Below are 19,893 nucleotides of genomic sequence, written 5' to 3' on the forward strand. Positions count from 1 at the left end.
TTGTTGTACTTGTAGTACTTGTACTTGTTGTACTTGTTGTACTTGTAGTACTTGTACTTGTAGTACTTGTACTTGTTGTACTTGTAGTACTTGTAGTACTTGTACTTGTTGTACTTGTAGTACTTGTTGTACTTGTTGTACTTGTAGTACTTGTACTTGTTGTACTTGTAGTACTTGTACTTGTAGTACTTGTACTTGTTGTACTTGTAGTACTTGTTGTACTTGTACTTGTAGTACTTGTGCTTGTTGTACTTGTAGTACTTGTTGTACTTGTACTTGTTGTACTTGTAGTACTTGTAGTACTTGTACTTGTTGTACTTGTAGTACTTGTACTTGTTGTACTTGTTGTACTTGTACTTGTTGTACTTGTAGTACTTGTTGTACTTGTACTTGTTGTACTTGTAGTACTTGTACTTGTTGTACTTGTAGTACAAGTACTTGTTGTACTTGTAGTACTTGTACTTGTTGTACTTGTAGTACAAGTACTTGTTGTACTTGTAGTACTTGTACTTGTTGTACTTGTACTTGTAGTACTTGTACTTGTTGTACTTGTAGTACTTGTTGTACTTGTTGTACTTGTACACTGTCCCCTCCAGTGAGCGGACTACTTCCTCCACATGGCGCAGTGCTGTGTGTTTGAGATGCGTTCAGGCAGAGCAGAGGACAGCTCTCCTCCTCCTCCTCCTCCTCTTCCTCTTCCTCCTCCTCCTCCTCCTCCTCCTCAGCAGCAGTGCTCTGTGTGTGAGATGCGTTCAGGCAGAGCAGAGGACAGCTCCTCCTCCTCCTCCTCCCTCCTCCTCCTCCTCCTCCTCCTCCTCAGCAGCAGTGCTCTGTGTGTGAGATGCGTTCAGGCAGAGCAGAGGACAGCTCCTCCTCCTCCTCCTCCTCCTCCTCAGCAGCAGGGGTCCTTCGAGCCGCCGGAGCCGTTAGCCTGCGTGCTAGCTAGCATGCTACGTACGCAGTGGGTGTTGGACGGAGGTGCTGAGGCTGCAGGCTGCTGAGGAGGAGACATGTCAGGTAGGGGACACGGAGCACGGAGCACAGAACATAGAACACAGAACATAGAACACAGAACGTTAGTCCCTGCGACAGCTAGCCGGGACGGAGACGTTACACTGCGCCGCTGAAGCTGTGTGTCAAGCTAGCTGCTAGCTGCTAACTGCTAGCTGCTAACAGCTAACAGCTAGCTACTAGCAGTTAGCTGCTAGCTGTTAGCAGCTAGCTGTTAGCCTCGGATACGTGCTGTTGATTATGTTGTGCTGCGTATGATGAAAATAAAGTTACGTATTATTATATAATAATCATAATATATTATATCATAATATATTATATAATAATAATATATATCATATATATATTATTATATAGCAATATATATATTATATTATTATATAATAATAATAATATATATATGATATAATAATAATATATATATTCTTATTATATATTCTTATTATTATATAATATATTTATATGTATTTAAATATATATAATAATAATAATATATATATTATTATATATTATTATTATTAAATAATATATATTTAAATACATATAAATATATATATTATTATTATATAATAATATATATATTGCTATATAATAATATATATATTATTATATAATAATAATATATATATATTTTTAATATTTAAATATATATTATTTAATAATAATATATATATATATATTATTATTATTATATATTCTTATTATTATATAATATAATTATATGTATTTAAATATATATAATAATAATAATATGTATATTATTATATAATTTATTATTATTAAATAATATATATTTAAATACATATAAATATATATTATGATTTCTATATAATCATAATATATATTTAAATACATATAAATATATATTATTTAATAATAATATATTATTATTATTATTAAATAATATATATTTAAATACATATAAATATAATGTATTTATTGTCTGTGCTTTTCTTTGTCATGTGACAGTCAGTGGAATCTAATGACGTCACTCTGGACTCTTTGTAATTGTAATGAACATTTTCACTATAATAAATATTTATAAATACTAAATCAGTAAAGCAGAGGTCAGATTGATTGATTGATTGATTGATTGATTGGAGTGTTTGTTGGTTTCTGTCCTCTGCAGTGTCCAGAGACGACCTCTGACCTCTGCTCCATCACCAGCTCTGTCGGGTAGGACGACGCTCTGCTAAGGTCCGGTTCCTCCTCCTGCTCCTCCTCCTTGTCTTCATCAAACAGAGACCATGTATTGCCTTCAGTGGCTGCTCCCCGTGCTGCTCATCCCCAAGCCTCTGAACCCGGCGCTGTGGTTCAACCACTCCATGTTCATGGGCTTCTACCTGCTCAGCTTCCTGCTGGAGAGGAAGCCCTGCACCATCTGTGCCTTGGTCTTCCTCGCTGCCCTCTTCCTCATCTGCTACAGCTGCTGGGGGAACTGCTTCCTCTACCACTGCCAGGACGCCACGCTGCCGGACGCCGCCCACGACCCGGCCATCGTTGGGACCTAGGAGTTAAAATAAAGGGGGGAGATATCTGAAAGGGGTGGGGGGGGGAGGCGTTGCTGGAGGAGCATTCTGCCGTGCTGTAAGAGGGGAAGAACTGCTGGAGGGGAATACTGCAAATACAAACGTGGTGAGGAGGAGGAGGAGGAGGAGAGCAGTTATGGAGGATCATGAGGGCTGTTAGTCCACGCTGTAAAGACAGACGGGAATATGAGGAGGAGACGAGACGAGACGAGAGGAGAGGAGACACTGTAAACGTTATGGAACAGGAAGAGGAGCAGCAGCATCCAAACTTTAAATGCTAACTGAAGGACTAAAATATGACTTTCTGCAACTTTTCCCTCCGGCTTCTGAATGAAGGTTAGACAACATGTCCTCCACATGAGAGGTCGACCTGGAGTCAGCGCTGTGTTTCAGTATTCTGGTTCCTTTGTGGCCCTCCGGCTCCTTTACGTCCTTCATAACTACAGATCCATGTCGTATTCTCCACAAAGCTGTTTAGAATGAAAATATTCTCCACCTCAAACTGCCAAAACTCCCGGAACCCTGCTGAGAGGTGGATGTTTGAAGTTTCTCTGGCAGCCATGTTTGTTTCTCCGTTTGGTACCGGTGCAGGTGTTGACTGACTGTTGACTGACTGTTCACCAGGTCGTGTTAAGGATCAGTCGGCTCCAGAGAGAGGAGGGGTCACATGACCTTCACACACATGACGCTGTCGTCACCATGGGGACACTGACACGGACAATCAATGACGATGTTGTCAATAACTCCTCCTCCTCCTCAGACGGTGTAACAGAGCGGATCAGCTCCTCCTCGTCTCCTTGTCTCCTCTCTCCTCAGAGTGAATGTGCCCTCCTCACAATCTGAACGGTTTTCTTCTTTGCTGTTTTTGTTAGTTTGTTTTTCTTGTGCATGGGTTGCCGTTATGTTTTTCTTTCTTTCAAGTATTAAGTTCACAAACACATTTTAATTAATTAAAACAAAATGCTGAAAGTCTCCAAAGGTTAGAATCATCTGGGTGTGTGGGTGTGTGACTGAGAATGTGTGTGTGACCATGACATGCTGATGAGCGTTAAATGTGGCGATACACAAGGTGACATATCAGTTATTGATCCGTATTTTCAGTATCAAGGAGCAATAGAAGGTTTCAAACCTTCAGTGACGACGTCGTCATAACGTTTCCTTGTTTATCGCTGCTGTGAGTGTTAAGTTTAGCTGTCAGACACACTGAGGTGTGTGTGTGTGTGTGCGTGTGTGGCCTCCTGCTGCAGTGCTGAACATGATCACTGCTACATTATTGCTTTGGTTTTAATTTAAATAAAGTTTTTTCTCTCAACGTGTTAAACTGTGTCAAACTCAGTAATATATCAAACATTAAAAAGGTATTTTTGAAACTAATTTTGATTAAGTTTGAGTTGTAAGTTATTTTGGAAAGTATTCAGACTACTGACTTTACTTTTTATTCTGATTAATTGACACACCTTATGTATATTATGCATAAACTATATCAGCCTTTTACAAAGTCTGCCGTCTCTACCGTCTCATAGTTATTATTATATTCCTTTATTGATCCCCATGGGGGGATTCAAGTGTTGCAGCAGCTCAACTACACAGACACAGACAATAAATACACATATTATACTATACAACTACACAGACAATAAATACATACTATACAACTAGAGACAATAAATACAGACAATAAATACACATACTATACAACTACACAGACAATAAATACACATACTATACAACTACACAGACAATAAATACACATACTATACAACTACACAGACAATAAATACACATACTATACAACTACACAGACAATAAATACACATACTATACAACAAAATAAAGATAGAACAGGAATAATAATGTACAGTATATCCACATGGGGGGGGGCTGGTCAGCATGATGACAGACTGTGGTCTCTGCTGTTGTTGTACAGTCTGATGGCAGTGGGCACAAATGAGCGTCTGAAGCTCCGTCCTGCTCTTTGGCAGAATCAGCCGATGGCTGAACGAGCTGCCCAGCTGCCACAGTTCCTCATGGAGAGATAGTATTTGTTTTATTAATATTTCCCAGGAGGTGATGAGTTCAGACCTGAAGTAGAACCACCTCCTACTTCAGGTCTTCTGTTCTCACCTTTAACCAGCTGTGTTTCCTTCATAGTGAGTCACACATATATAACTCAGCATTTCTTTCAGTGTATCTGCAGTATTCAAAAGTTTTAATATTAATTTACAGAAGTCCTCAGTATTTTCTCGTTAGTTCGACCTATTAAATTAAAGTGGGAGTGTTTTGACGGCGATGGTTTCACTCTATCACTGACTCAGTGCTAGCTAGCAGCTTTGAAGCTCATAATAAAGATATAAACGCCAGAATGTAGGACGTTAAATCATTTTACAATATCTTACTCCATCTGTCAGATGTTGATGATTATTGTTATAGGAAGTAAAATGTGATATAATGCAGAATTCTATCCCATCTTGTCCCCGTGGGTTTTTCTACTGTGGCTGTGAAACAGGTTTATATGAGAGGCCGTTTAGGCCATAATTCATAGGTGGTCTTACATACAATGTCAAAATCTCACACAAACACTATACTCTTTCACACACGTTACCATACCTTCTTAAATGTACTGTCATACTCTCATACATACATGACTATTCTCCCTAACACACAAAAACACTCTTAAATGCACAATCATACTCTAGTCAGGTCCCATGCTGTCACTTTCTCTTATAATGTTCTGAACACACCGCATTGTTATACTGAAAAAAACAGTAATGTCCTCATTAGCCTCCACGAACAAAAACTGACCCTGAAAAAGAAGGTAAATAAATAAAAATATCATGGCTGCCTCCTATACTGTTCTTACAGAACTGTAAACTTTTCCTTAAAACTGCTACTTGTAGCTCCAATTTAGCTAACAGTGATCTGGGCAGGTACAGGTTTTGTTTTCAAGGCTGTAAGCCAATCAGGGAATGAGTATTTAAACTGTCTTCCTGTTCGATCAAACTGACTTCCTATATAATTATACTCTCTCACACCCAGTACAATGCCCTCTCACATAAACTATCATAAGCTCTCACACACACGACTATACTCTCTCACACACACTACTATACTCTCTCACACACACACGACTATACTCTCTCACACACACTACTATACTCTCTCACACACACTATTATACTCTCTCACACACACGACTATACTCTCTCACACACACGACTATACTCTCTCACACACACGACTATACTCTCTCACACACACTATCATTCTCTCACACACACTATCATTCTCTCACACACACTATCATTCTCTCACACACACTATCATTCTCTCACACACACTATCATTCTCTCTCACACACACTATCATTCTCTCTCACACACACTATCATTCTCTCTCACACACACTATCATTCTCTCTCACACACACTATCATTCTCTCACACACACTATCATTCTCTCACACACACTATCATTCTCTCTCACACACACTATCATTCTCTCTCACACACTATCATTCTCTCACACACACTATCATTCTCTCTCTCACACTATCATTCTCTCACACACTATCATTCTCTCTCACACACACTATCATTCTCTCTCACACACACTATCATTCTCTCTCACACACTACTATACTCTCACACACACATTCTCTCTCACACACTACTATACTCTCACACACACTACTATACTCTCTCACACACACTATCATTCTCTCTCACATACACTACTATACTCTCTCACACACACTACTATACTCTCTCACACACACTACTATACTCTCTCACACACACTACTATACTCTCTCACACACACTATCATTCTCTCTCACGTACACTACTATACTCTCTCACACACACTACTATACTCTCTCACACACACTACTATACTCTCTCACACACACTACTATACTCTCTCACACACACTACTATACTCTCTCACACACACTATCATTCTCTCTCACACACACTATCATTCTCTCTCACACACACTATCATTCTCTCTCACACACACTATCATTCTCTCTCACACACACTACTATACTCTCTCACACACACTACTATACTCTCTCACACACACTATCATTCTCTCACACACACTATCATTCTCTCTCACACACACTATCATTCTCTCTCACACACACTACTATACTCTCTCACACACACTACTATACTCTCTCACACACACTACTATACTCTCTCACACACACTACTATACTCTCTCACATACACTACTATACTCTCTCTCACACACTATCATTCTCTCTCACACACACTACTATACTCTCTCACACACACTATCATTCTCTCTCACATACACTACTATACTCTCTCACACACACTATCATTCTCTCTCACACACACTACTATACTCTCTCACACACACTACTATACTCTCTCACACACACTACTATACTCTCTCACATACACTACTATACTCTCTCACACACACTACTATACTCTCTCACACACACTATCATTCTCTCACACACACTATCATTCTCTCACACACACTATCATTCTCTCTCACACACACTATCATTCTCTCTCACACACACTATCATTCTCTCTCACACACACTATCATTCTCTCTCACACACACTATCATTCTCTCTCACACACACTACTATACTCTCTCACACACACTATCATTCTCTCTCACGTACACTACTATACTCTCTCACACACACTATCATTCTCTCTCACACACTACTATACTCTCTCACACACACTATCATTCTCTCTCACGTACAGAAGTATTCTATCTTGCATACACTGCTAGAGTATTATATTGTATGTGTAAGAGTATGATGTTGTGAGAATAATAGTGTTTCTAAGAAAGTATAGTTGGGTATGTAAGTAAGTTTGATTTATGGCCCAGACAAAAGTGTGTGTGTGAGAGAGTATGACATGTAACAGTGCATAGTAATATGTGTGAAAGAGTTTGGTGGTGTGCATGTGAGATTTTGACATTGTATGTAAGACCAAGTATGAATTATGGCCTAGACGGCCTCTCATAGGTTTACATTGGATCATACGCAGCATTATAAAGGTGTTAAGGTTAACCTGGTGAATCCTGCAGAAACCTGTGTAGTGTAAAGAAAGTATGAATGGGAGGAGCATGGTCACATGACAGCAGCAGAACAACAGGTGAACAACAGGTTAAATGATGTATTGTTTTTTTTACAAATCTCTCCAAACCTTCTGGTCCTGCAGGAAACAAACGGCTTCTTGTTAACGATGTGAACATTTTCAAGGTTTTCTTTTCATCTGCTCAGATTAATGACAAACTGTTATACATTATAGCATAAATAAAGCATCAATAAAGCATCATTATATCATTTCATTATAGCATCAATATAGCATCAATATAGCATCATTATAGCAGCATTATAGCAGCATTATAGCATTTCATTATAGCATCAATAAAGCATCAATAAAGCATCATTATAGCATCAATATAGCATCAATATAGCATCATTATAGCAGCATTATAGCAGCATTATAGCATTTCATTATAGCATCATTATAGCATCAATATAGCATCAATATAGCATCAATAAAGCATAAATAAAGCATCATTATAGCATCAATATAGCATCAATAAAGCATCATTATAGCATCATTATAGCATCAATATAGCATCATTATAGCATCAATATAGCATCATTATAGCATTTCATTATAGCATCAATATAGCATCAATATAGCATTTCATTATAGCATCATTATAGCATCAATATAGCATCAATATAGCATCAATAAAGCATCAATAAAGCATCAATATAGCATCATTATAGCATCATTATAGCATCAATAAAGCATCATTATAGCATCAATAAAGCATCATTATAGCATCAATAAAGCATCATTATAGCATCAATATAGCATCAATAAAGCATCAATATAGCATCATTATAGCATCAATATAGCATCATTATAGCATCAATATAGCATTTCATCATAGCTTTGGTATGCTGATGATTTTGGTTCCCTGTTGTATTTATTAGGATATTGTGTTTTTGCATTATTAACACATTTCTTAAACCCAGAGGCAGAGTTGTCCTGTAGTGAACTACAAATCCTCATTTCACTCCACAACTTCTTTACACACAACATGACTCACATCTTCTTCCCATGACATTTATTGACCTCACAAACATTCCTTAAATGTCCCAGTCAGAGAGGTCACAGGTCACTTTAACCACATCTGTGCTGATCTGTCCTGAGGGCAGTGAACAGGCCAGCAGAGGGCAGCATCTGTCTGTTTCCATGGTGATGACGTCACGCTGAGGTACAGACGTTGATTATGAATTATGAAAGGAGAGGAGGAATAAATAAGACTGAAGCTGATGAAAGGTTACAACACACAGGATTTAATGCAGGATGTATCATAAGAAGAAACTAAACATTTATTAAACCAGTTCATGTGCACTCGTTTTGTTTCAGCCCACAGTCTCTGCTGCGTTGCGACATCATTTATAGTTTATGTTTTATTTATTGTGTTAGTTTGTGTCACTCAGACACTCACAGTCCTTCACTTGGTTTCTGTCTCTCTTAATATTAATATCAGCTGCAAAATGAGAGACGGACACACGGACTCACAGAGTCACTCACACGCCCGAACACATCACCTCCTCTCAGGTTTACTCCTGGTGGAGATGATAAGAAGCAGAAATGTGAAGAATTTATAGCTTTCAGCTCCTTAATTGTTTTTATATCAGAGTTAACTGAAACAAAACTAGACATTTTAGAGACAAAACAAATAATCCATCAATCAAGAGAATATTTTACAGAGTCATTGAAAATGAAAATAACAGGACTCCAGCTAATTTGAATGTATGAAGTAATGATTTTATAATTTTGAGTTCATGAAACATCTTCAACTCTTTCATGCATTAATCATGTTGAGTTGTAAAGCTTTATATTTATCCAGCGGTTCATTTCGTCTGTGTTGCTTCAGGATGAATAAATTAAATCAATGCTCATAATTAGAACTCTACTGACAGCTCACTGTCTTCAGCCAAACAAAGCTAAGCAGGAAACTCTGAACAACAGATTTATGGAGCAGAGTTATTAAATGCTGTTACGCCTCCTCCCTCCTCTCTCCTCTCTCCTCCCTCCTCTCTCCTCTCTCCTCTCAGTCGTTCTCTGTTAGAACCTGGTCTGTGTTCAGCTGTTATTAGAGGTTTAATGTTCACCTTATATTATTGATCATTATATTATTGATCATTATATTATTGATCATTATGCCTCTTAATCACACACTTCTGACATGATGTATAATAATTAATGTGTCCTTCACTTTACAATAAGACAACCATGTTGACCTTTGACATAAGTCCCAACAGGAGAAGCATGAAATAGTTTATAGCTTTAAGCTCCTCCTTCTCTACCAAAACTCAACATATTCACCAAAATAACGTCACGTTTCCACTAAAGTCACTTCGATGAAGCAGATCAAAGCTTTGGGTTAAAAACGTGAGAGATGATCGATCCGTCCGGAGAACTCTGACCTCTGACCTCTGACCTCGTATCTCTGGTTTCTTCATGAAGACACCACGGAGCTCTTCAAACGGAGATCAGAAGGTAGGACTCCTCATGAACGTTATCAGGTCTCTCACTGAGACTCTTCATGGTGGACCCCTCCAGAGGAAGACCTCTTGAAGGTCCAGACCGGTCTCCTAGAGGAAGGTGATCTCGGTCTCTTGGTTCTGGTAGAACTCCTCCTGCATCTCCGTGAACAGCTGGTCCATCCTCTGGAAGGCCAGGTGGCCCTTCTTACCTGCACATGGATGGATAAAGATCCTAATAACCGGAATGTTGAGATTAAATACTAATCAATAAATAATGACTCATGTTTGTACCGAAGGAGAGGACGGTTTCTCTGGCAGCGCCGCGAAGATCTTCATCAGCTGATCTCCACAAGTCTGCTATGTGGTCCACGCTCTCTGTGGCCTGGTAACACACACACACACACACACACACACACACACACACACACACACACACACACACACACACACTACACGGTTGATATACTGCTGAGTGTGTGTGTGTGTGTGTGTGTGTGTGTGTGTGTGTGTGTGTGTGTGTGTGTGTGTGTGTGTGTGCAGAGAGGAGCTCACCCTGAGGCATTTCAGAGCCAGACAGGAGGCATGTTGGGTCAGAACATCAGTGCTCTTCAGACTCTCTGTGTAGTAAACCACGGCCTGGAGGAGGAAGAGGAGGAAGAGGAGGAGGTCAACACAGATATTTCTTTAGAAGTTCAGTAACGCTGTCTCTCTCTCTCTCTGTCTCTCTCTCTCTCTCTCTCTCTCTCTCTCTCTCTCTCTCTCTCTCTCTCTCTCTCTCTGTCTCTCTCTGTCTCTCTCTCTGTCTGTCTCTCTCTCTCTCTCTGTCTCTCTCTCTGTCTCTCTGTCTCTCTCTGTCACTCTGTCTCTCTCTGTCTCTCTCTCTCTCTCTCTGTCTCTCTCTGTCTCTCTCTCTCTCTCTCTCTCTCTCTCTCTCTCTCTCTCTCTCTCTCTGTCTGTCTGTCTCTCTCTGTCTCTCTCTCTCTCTGTCTCTCTCTCTGTCTGTCTCTCTCTGTCTCTCTGTCTGTGTTCTCATCAGCTCTTCATGATAACGTTCACAGTGATCAGGTTTAAGCATCAGGTTTACCGGGTTGTTTACCTCCTTCACCCTCTTAGTCAGACTGGTTGTACTGGTTTACTCCCAGCAGTAAACCTGCTGGATGTTAAACGTGGTGAAAGATACGCTGAGCAGAGCTCATCACTCAACTTTTAAATGTGGTTACCAAAAACTGATAGATAGAAATATGGTCACCATTTTTAGTCATCTCTTATTTTGAGTAAATTAAGATACTAGTTATACTTCAGCTGGAAAAGGAAAACGGGACATTATAGTTGTGTTAGGTGCTAATGTTAGCATGCTAACTGCACTAAGATGGTTTGAAGAGTAAACATTATTCCTGCTAAACACTTTAAACGTTAGCATCAGTGCTAACGCTCGGTGTACCTGGCCCCTGAAGGCCCTGCAGCCTGCAGCTCTGCAGAGACAGCCAGCAGCAGCTTTGCAGACTTTGAGGTTGGAGTCGACCTGCAGGGCGGCCAGAGTCTGCAGCGTGAATCCCAGGGGGAGGAGCTCCACGATGCCCCGCCCCCTCAGCTTGTTTAGAGCACGCCTCCTTTTGGGGCTCCTCAGGGCTGACAGGATGTACTCTGAAACACAGAGAACACGAGAGCTGAGCTCTCACTCACATCACATGGGCTTCTTCAGCAGATGAAGAATAATGGTTCCAGCGTACTGGGACCAGCAACACTGACTGGACGTCCACAATCTTCACTTTAGATCTAATCAAACACTCTGTCCTACTCGGGCTGTAAACTCCACCCGCCTGGTGCTCAAAGGGGGTTAAAACAAACACACAGACTCTATCCGTTCATATGTTTGGTTCTGTGACAATAAAAAGGAAGTGAAGCAGTTTAATAAACAGCAGAAATCCACATGCTGAAGGAGAGGAAGCAAGGGGAGCTGGAAGGAAGGAAGGAGGGAAGGAAGGAAGGAGGGAAGGAAGGAAGGAAGGAAGGAAGGAAGGAAGGAAGGAGGAAGGAAGGAAGGAAGGAAGGAAGGAAGGAAGGAAGGAAGGAAGGAAGGAAGGAAGGAAGGAAGGAGGAAGGAAGGAAGGAAGGAAGGAAGGAAGGAAGGAAGGAAGGAAGGAAGGAAGGAAGGAAGGAAGGAAGGAGGGGGAAGGAAGGAAGGGAAGGAAGGAAGGAAGGAAGGAGGAAGGAAGGAGGAAGGGGAAGGAAGGAAGGAAGGAAGGAAGGAAGGAAGGAAGGAAGGAAGGAAGGAAGGAAGGAAGGAAGGAGGGAAGGAAGGAAGGAAGGAAGGAAGGAAGGAAGGAAGGAAGGAGGGAGGAAGGAAGGAAGGAAGGAAGGAAGGAAGGAAGGAAGGAAGGAAGGGAGGAAGGAAGGAAGGAAGGAAGGAAGGAAGGAAGGAAGGAGGGAGGAAGGAAGGAAGGAAAGGGAAGGAAGGAAGGAAGGAAGGAAGGAAGGAAGGATTGTTGAGGAAGGAAGGGAAGGGGAAGGAAGGAAGGAAGGAAGGAAGGAAGGAAGGAAGGAAGGAACAAGGAAGGAAGGAAAGGAAGGAAGGAAGGAGGAAGGAAGGAAGGAAGGAAGGAAGGAAGGAAGGATGGGAAGGAAGGAAGGATGGAAGGAAGGAAGGAAGGAAGGATGGAAGGAAGGAAGGAGGAAGGATGGAAGGAAGGAAGGAAGGAAGGAAGGAAGGAAGGAAGGGAGGAAGGAAGGAAGGAAGGAAGGAAGGAGGAAGGAAGGAAGGAAGGAAGGAAGGAAGGAAAGGGAAGGAGGGAAGGAAGGAAGGAAGGAAGGAAGGAAGGAAGGAAGGAAGGAAGGAGGAAGGAGGGGAGGGAGGAGGGAGGAGGGGAGGAAGGAAGGAAGGAAGGAAGGAGGACGTGTTCAGGACGTTTGTTCATGTCTGATTTAAGATGAATCATGTGATTGTTGATTCTTTATTTGATCCTGTAAGAGGAGCACACACACACACACACACACACACACACACACACACACACACACACACACACACACACACACACACACACACACACACACACACACACACACACACACACACACACACACACACACACACACACACACACAACACACACACACACACACACACACACACACACACACACACACACACACACACACACACACACACACACACACACACACACACACACACACACACACACACAGACAGGCGGTCCAGATGACTTTTGGCTCGCTGGAATGTTTCTGGAATGTTCTCAGATCTTAAAGCTCTCTAGTAGAACTGCATACTGCCATTCCACTTCAACATATGGACACACACACACACACACACACACACACACACACACACACACACACACACACACACACACACACACACACACACACACACACACACACACCTGTCTGGATTTGGATATAGATAAACAGTAACTGTTTAGTGTGCTCGATGGTCTCATGAACACGAACACAGTTGTCTGAACATCAGTTTTTTCACATTGATTTCCTTTTTTTCTTTGATCTTATATATAAGTGGTTTGAAGTGGGCGGGGCCAGTGTGCTCCAATCAGGAGTAAGAATCGGACGAGTGACATAATCTGATTGGTAGAATAATCTGATCCACATGGTCCAAGTGTCAACCGACCTTCTCTGGAGAGACGTGAGACGTGTTCTCCCAGATCCTCCACGCTCCACAGCTTCAGATACACCCACAGCTGGAAGAGGGTCACCCTGTCTGGGCTGCAGAGCGGACGAAGGCTGGGCATCGAACGGGAGACCGTCTGGAGCTGCTGCAGGAGGCGGGAAAACACTGAGGAGGTGGAGAAGGAGAGGAGATCAGTGAGGAGGAGCAGGAGAAGGAGAGGAGATCAGTGAGGAGGAGCAGGAGAAAACACTGAGTTGCAAGGCCTTTTGGGTAATGTAGTAGCAGACTAGATATGATGATGAAGTCGTCCTGCATCATAATAACCATAAGCCGCTCCAGTACCGGTGATACCGGTGATAAGGTCAGAGGTCAGAGGTCAGAGGTCAGTACCTTTGTCCGACTGGCCCGGCTGCTTGGCCTTCACCTTGTGGGAGTAACGTTTCTTTAACGTTCTGGAGAAACTGCCGGAGACGCAACAGAAAGGAGAGCAGCTGTCCGTCACACAGTCCTCCCAGAACAGCAGCACCTCCTTCGTCCTCTGGGCCTCCGGGAGGACTGAAGAGGAGGACAACACAGATCTATTAGTACTAATGATGTGTTATAATCTTAGAGCTAGTGTTAGGAAGTTAAACATCATAATTCATCTCTAATATCTAGTTTATATTAATGTGAAAACATCTCCTTCAAACTACTGGATTTATTCTACATTTTACAGATTACATGTGAACGCATCATGATAACGTTATAATTTACCTTCAACCAATACTCATTTCACTGAACAGAGCCTGAACGCATCACAATGTAACTGAACTGAACCTCCGTCTGTTAGCGGTGCTGCTAACGTTACTAGCTCTCCTCCTGTTAGCCGTTAGCGGTGCTGCTATAATAACGCTCTGTTATTGATCCAGTAGACGGGGCAAAATGTTCAGAAGTCTGGCCTCACTTTTGTAAATGTCAACACTGGGAAATACAACATTGTGTAGATGTGAAGCCGTGCAGCGTGTTTCAATGAACTCCTAACGATACGCAGACATACTGATGTTTCCCTTCATTTCACCAGATCAACACCAAATAAAGCTGTTGTAAAGTAATGCTCATTGATGTATTAATAAAAGCACTCTGACAGACAGACGGACGGACGGACGGACGGACACACACACACACACACACACACACACACACACACACACACACACACACACACACACACACACACACACACACACACACACACACACACACACAGACACAGACAGACGGTCCACTCACTGTCTCCAGCAGAGATGCTGCTGTTCCTCTCCAGCAGCACACAGCTGATCCTCTGCAGGACTTCAGCCTGGAGGCTCAGGTCCTGCAGCAGGTTCCTCCTGGATGGACTGAAGTCGGTGCTTCTGATCATCTGAGGAGACGTCACGTGAGTGAAGACAGAATAAAGACAAGAAGACAGAAAGACCCGTCTGAAACACAGCGTACCTGCAGCAGGATGCAACATGTATCCAGGTGAGTCTCAAGAGCCTGGTCCAGACCCCAATTCCCAGAAGTCAGCGGGGTGACGACCAGCTCTTCCTCAGCAGCTGATTGGTCGAGTCTCCTCAGGGCGCTCTGCTGCAAAGAGCTGATGCTGAGGGATGAAGACAGAGAGGAGATGTTAGGATATCAGGGATGTGTATTGATTATTGATCTGTGATCGACTCACCCGCTGTCTTTCAGTCTCAGGCTGCCCAAACAGGAAGTGTCGTCGTCGTCTGCGTTGAAGTCATGTGACAGGAAGTCAAAGCTGCCCAGGACTTCCTCCACAGCGAGCGTCTCCTCTGAGGAGGAGCTTCTCAGCAGAGAGAGGTTGTTCTGCAGGGAACACGTGTTACTACCATGAAGTACAGGTGTGTGCACATGTGTGTATAAGTACACACAGTACCTTCAGGATGGTAGCCAGGTGAAGGACCTGGTGGTCCAGACCTCTCAGCTCCGTCTCACAGCCGCTCTGGTTCTGTAACGTCTTCTCCAGCTCCACCATCAGGGCTCCCAGACGGACGGCCTGGGCCCGCCGCTGGACGCCGCTCACCCCCGGCCTCCCTGTGGGCGGGGCCACGGCCGTGGGAGGGGAGGGGCTTATGGAGGCGGGTCCAGAATACGACGGACAGTCTGGAGAGTCCTGCAACAAAAGGGGGGAGTTTGAAATGAGTCCGGAGAGAAGAAACTAAACATCAGGAGCTGTTTGTGCAGCAGTGTCCTGACTCTGGAGCAGCTCCAGGTGTGTCTTACCTGAACACAGAGCGGCTCCTGGTCTCCAGATGTGTTCTGTCTGAGGATGTCCGGAGTGCTGGGCCTGGTTCACAGAGAGACCTTCATTATTCTGTGTTTTCATTGGAGGATTTAGAATATGTAACTTTGTCCTCACCTCTGTGGAGAACCCGTCTGACTCTCCTCTGCTGTAGAGGGAGTATCTAACACACTCCCCCACTCCTCCTCCTCCTCCTCCCTCCTCTTCCTCCTCTCCTTCTCCTCAGAGGAGGCGTCCAGGATTCCTTCCCCCCCGAGGGACAGCTGAGTCTGGCTTCCTCCCAGACTGGTTCCCTGACTGTGGCTGGAGGGGAAGCTGTGAGTCCTCCTGAGACTGGAGGAGTAACGATCAATAAATATATCTCTGAATCAAAGTCTTCATCACTTTATTAGACACAGAAATGAAACTGGTGTTGATCGTCTCATCTATATGAAATATTTTCACCTCTTCAGTTTTCTAATAATCTGAGGACTCTTTGTTTAAGACTTAACCTGAGACAAGAAGGTTATGAAGTTCTCTGAAATGAATTAAACAGAATCAACACCAGCGTTCCTCGTTGTCCTGGTTATATGACGGGTACCTGAAGCTTCTCTGAGCGCCGTGGTCAGGTGTGACGGCGGCGTGTGACGGGTCGGACAGGTAGCTGATCAGAGACACGCCTCCTCTGATTGGTCGACTTCTAGACACCAGAGACGGGAGAGAACCTTCTCCGTCCTGAAGCTCACGCATCATCGACTGTAGAGGAAGAGGAGGAGGAGGAGGAAGAGGGGGAGGAGGAGGAAGAGGACGAAGAGGAAGAAGAGGAGGAGGAGCCACATGTGGAGGTGAACATCACAGTCTGAAGTCATGTTTAAATGAAGAACATGGAGACAGAAACATGACTTATGACTTGAGTTGACTTTTGTCTGTTTTATTAATGAAGCTTTAATGATCTACAGAGTTAAAGAACGACAGACGACAGCAGAAACATTATTCAACAGGTAAATATCATAATACTGATGTCATAGTTCCATATTAGAAACCTTTTGTTTTGTTCCTTCCACATACATTTACTGTATCACCATTAATGTTACAGATATACTGTTATTGACATTGTTTGAACAATCCTTGAGCAATAACTGTGTTAGAGATACAGACACTTCCTGTCTGTGTTTCTGGTCACATGTCTGAAATCAGGTGTGTGTGTGTGTGTGTGTGTGTGTGTGTGTGTGTGTGTGTGTGTGTGTGTGTGTGTGTGTGTGTGTGTGTGTGTGTGTGTGTGTGTACTCACTATGAAGTACTTCTCGGTGAAGGACGGAGTACTGGGAGCCGTCCAGCTGTACATGGAGTTCTTCCTGCTGGACACCGACTGTCTGCTAACGGACAGCGGCCTCATCCTCTCAGCGCTGTCGAACGGACTGCAGGTACAAGTACACACAAACACTCACACTATAGTATAATAATGATATATCAATGTACTTTACACACACACAGGACAGGAAACCAGCAATCATTACTGCTCTTTAATATCTGCAGCTCGTCTCATGATGAGTTCACAGACGTTTAGAAATGTAAAAACATTGTTAACGTTAATGTGAGAACCTGAAACCTGTTCATGACCCTTTTTATTCACTCATTCTGTGTTTTCATGGATCAGTCATTTCATAGATCCTGATTAATAAACCTGATGTGTGTGTGTGTATGTGTGTGTCATGTGTGTGTTATGTGTGTGTTATATGTGTGTTATGTGTGTGTTATGTGTGTGTTATGTGTGTGTTATATGTGTGTTATATGTGTGTTATATGTGTGTGTATGTGTGTGTTATATGTGTGTTATGTGTGTGTTATGTGTGTGTTATATGTGTGTTATGTGTGTGTTATGTGTGTGTTATGTGTGTGTTATGTGTGTGTTATGTGTGTTATGTGTGTGTTATGTGTGTTATGTGTGTTATATGTGTGTGATATGTGTGTTATGTGTGTGTTATATGTGTGTTATGTGTGTGTTATATGTGTGTTATGTGTTATGTGTGTGTTATATGTGTGTTATGTGTGTGTTATATGTGTGTTATGTGTGTGTTATGTGTGTTATATGTGTGTTATGTGTGTGTTATATGTGTTATATGTGTGTTATATGTGTGTTATGTGTGTGTTATATGTGTGTTATGTGTGTGTTATGTGTTATGTGTGTGTTATGTGTGTGTTATATGTGTGTTATGTGTGTTATGTGTGTGTTATATGTGTGTTATGTGTGTGTTATATGTGTGTTATGTGTGTGTTATGTGTGTGTTATGTGTGTGTTATGTGTGTGTTATATGTGTGTGTTATATGTGTGTTATGTGTGTGTTATATGTGTGTTATGTGTGTGTTATGTGTGTTATGTGTGTGTTATGTGTGTGTTATGTGTGTGTATGTGTGTTATGTGTGTGTTGTGTGTGTTATGTGTGTGTTATGTGTGTGTTATGTGTGTTATGTGTGTGTTATATGTGTGTTATATGTGTTATGTGTGTGTTATGTGTGTGTTATATGTGTGTTATGTGTGTGTTATATGTGTGTTATGTGTGTGTTATATGTGTGTGTGTTATGTGTGTGTTATGTGTGTGTTATGTGTGTGTTATATGTGTGTTATGTGTGTGTTATGTGTGTGTTATATGTGTGTTATATGTGTGTTATATGTGTTATATGTGTGTTATATGTGTGTTATATGTGTGTTATGTGTGTGTTATGTGTGTGTTATATGTGTGTTATGTGTGTGTTATGTGTGTGTTATATGTGTGTTATGTGTGTGTTATGTGTGTTATATGTGTGTTATGTGTGTGTTATATGTGTGTTATGTGTGTGTTATATGTGTGTTATGTGTGTTATGTGTGTGTGTCATGTGTGTTATATGTGTGTTATGTGTGTGTTATGTGTGTCATGTGTGTTATGTGTGTTATATGTGTGTTATATGTGTGTTATATGTGTGTTATATGTGTGTGTCATGTGTGTTATATGTGTGTTATGTGTGTGTTATATGTGTGTTACATGTGTGTTATATGTGTTATGTGTGTGTTATGTGTGTTATATGTGTGTTATATGTGTGTTATGTGTGTGTTATGTGTGTGTTATATGTGTGTTATGTGTGTGTTATGTGTGTGTTATGTGTGTGTTATGTGTGTGTTATGTGTGTGTTATGTGTGTGTTATATGTGTGTTACATGTGTGTTATATGTGTTATGTGTGTGTTATATGTGTGTTATGTGTGTGTTATGTGTGTGTTATGTGTGTGTTATGTGTGTGTTATGTGTGTGTGTGTGTGTGTGTTATGTGTGTGTTATATGTGTGTTATGTGTGTGTTATATGTGTGTTATGTGTGTGTTATGTGTGTGTGTTATGTGTGTGTTATATGTGTGTTATGTGTGTGTTATATGTGTGTTATATGTGTGTTATGTGTGTGTTATGTGTGTGTTATGTGTGTGTTATGTGTGTGTGTTATGTGTGTGTTATGTGTGTGTTCGTACTTCCAGGTGACCTCCAGCTGTAGTTTGATGGTTCCCAGCTCCGTGACGTCCACCAGCATCAGCTGAGGCCTCGCCACGAAGAAGTCGGCGCTGGCACACGTCACCATGCCAACCAGCAGCCAACCCAAACCCTTCGCCTCCGTCACCTGACAGAAGACACGAGACACTGAGTCACCTGACACACAAAGACCAGATCCCTGATACAACAAGCTCAGGGATAAGTAATGTGTAAGAGATAAGTATTTCTAGTACAGCTAAAGTACTACTCATGAAGTATTCAAGTTTTTACACAAGTAAAAGTAGAAGTACCACTGTCTAAATACTCCATCACAAGTCAAGTCCAGCATTCCAAATATTAAGAGTATTATCATAAA

General features: G+C 41.9%; 2 protein-coding genes across 2 annotated transcripts in view; one reads left to right on the plus strand and one right to left on the minus strand.

The window, feature by feature from the left end:
* The first annotated feature begins 826 nt into the window (after positions 1–826).
* On the plus strand, positions 827–3,914 carry blcap (bladder cancer associated protein). Its single transcript, XM_054617211.1, has 2 exons — positions 827–1,017; positions 2,141–3,914. The coding sequence occupies exon 2, from the start codon at positions 2,259–2,261 to the stop codon at positions 2,520–2,522; it is 264 nt and encodes an 87-aa protein (XP_054473186.1). The 5' UTR covers positions 827–1,017; positions 2,141–2,258; the 3' UTR covers positions 2,523–3,914.
* A 4,983-nt stretch (positions 3,915–8,897) lies between these two features.
* The window catches only part of ripor3 (RIPOR family member 3), a 34,859-nt gene continuing 23,863 nt past the window's right edge, over positions 8,898–19,893 (minus strand). Inside the window, exons 11-25 of the mRNA XM_054617565.1 lie at positions 19,520–19,665; positions 17,316–17,442; positions 16,626–16,780; positions 16,163–16,378; positions 16,027–16,090; positions 15,680–15,916; positions 15,461–15,609; positions 15,238–15,385; positions 15,034–15,163; positions 14,155–14,319; positions 13,765–13,929; positions 11,560–11,762; positions 10,671–10,754; positions 10,410–10,500; positions 8,898–10,327 (exon numbers count right to left, since the gene is read on the minus strand). Coding sequence (XP_054473540.1) covers positions 10,227–10,327; positions 10,410–10,500; positions 10,671–10,754; positions 11,560–11,762; positions 13,765–13,929; positions 14,155–14,319; positions 15,034–15,163; positions 15,238–15,385; positions 15,461–15,609; positions 15,680–15,916; positions 16,027–16,090; positions 16,163–16,378; positions 16,626–16,780; positions 17,316–17,442; positions 19,520–19,665 — 2,181 coding nt within the window. The 3' untranslated portion in view covers positions 8,898–10,226. The remainder of the gene's footprint in view (positions 10,328–10,409; positions 10,501–10,670; positions 10,755–11,559; positions 11,763–13,764; positions 13,930–14,154; positions 14,320–15,033; positions 15,164–15,237; positions 15,386–15,460; positions 15,610–15,679; positions 15,917–16,026; positions 16,091–16,162; positions 16,379–16,625; positions 16,781–17,315; positions 17,443–19,519; positions 19,666–19,893) is intronic.

Source organism: Anoplopoma fimbria, chromosome 17 (genome assembly GCF_027596085.1).
Source record: "Anoplopoma fimbria isolate UVic2021 breed Golden Eagle Sablefish chromosome 17, Afim_UVic_2022, whole genome shotgun sequence".
Lineage (NCBI taxonomy): Eukaryota > Metazoa > Chordata > Actinopteri > Perciformes > Anoplopomatidae > Anoplopoma > Anoplopoma fimbria.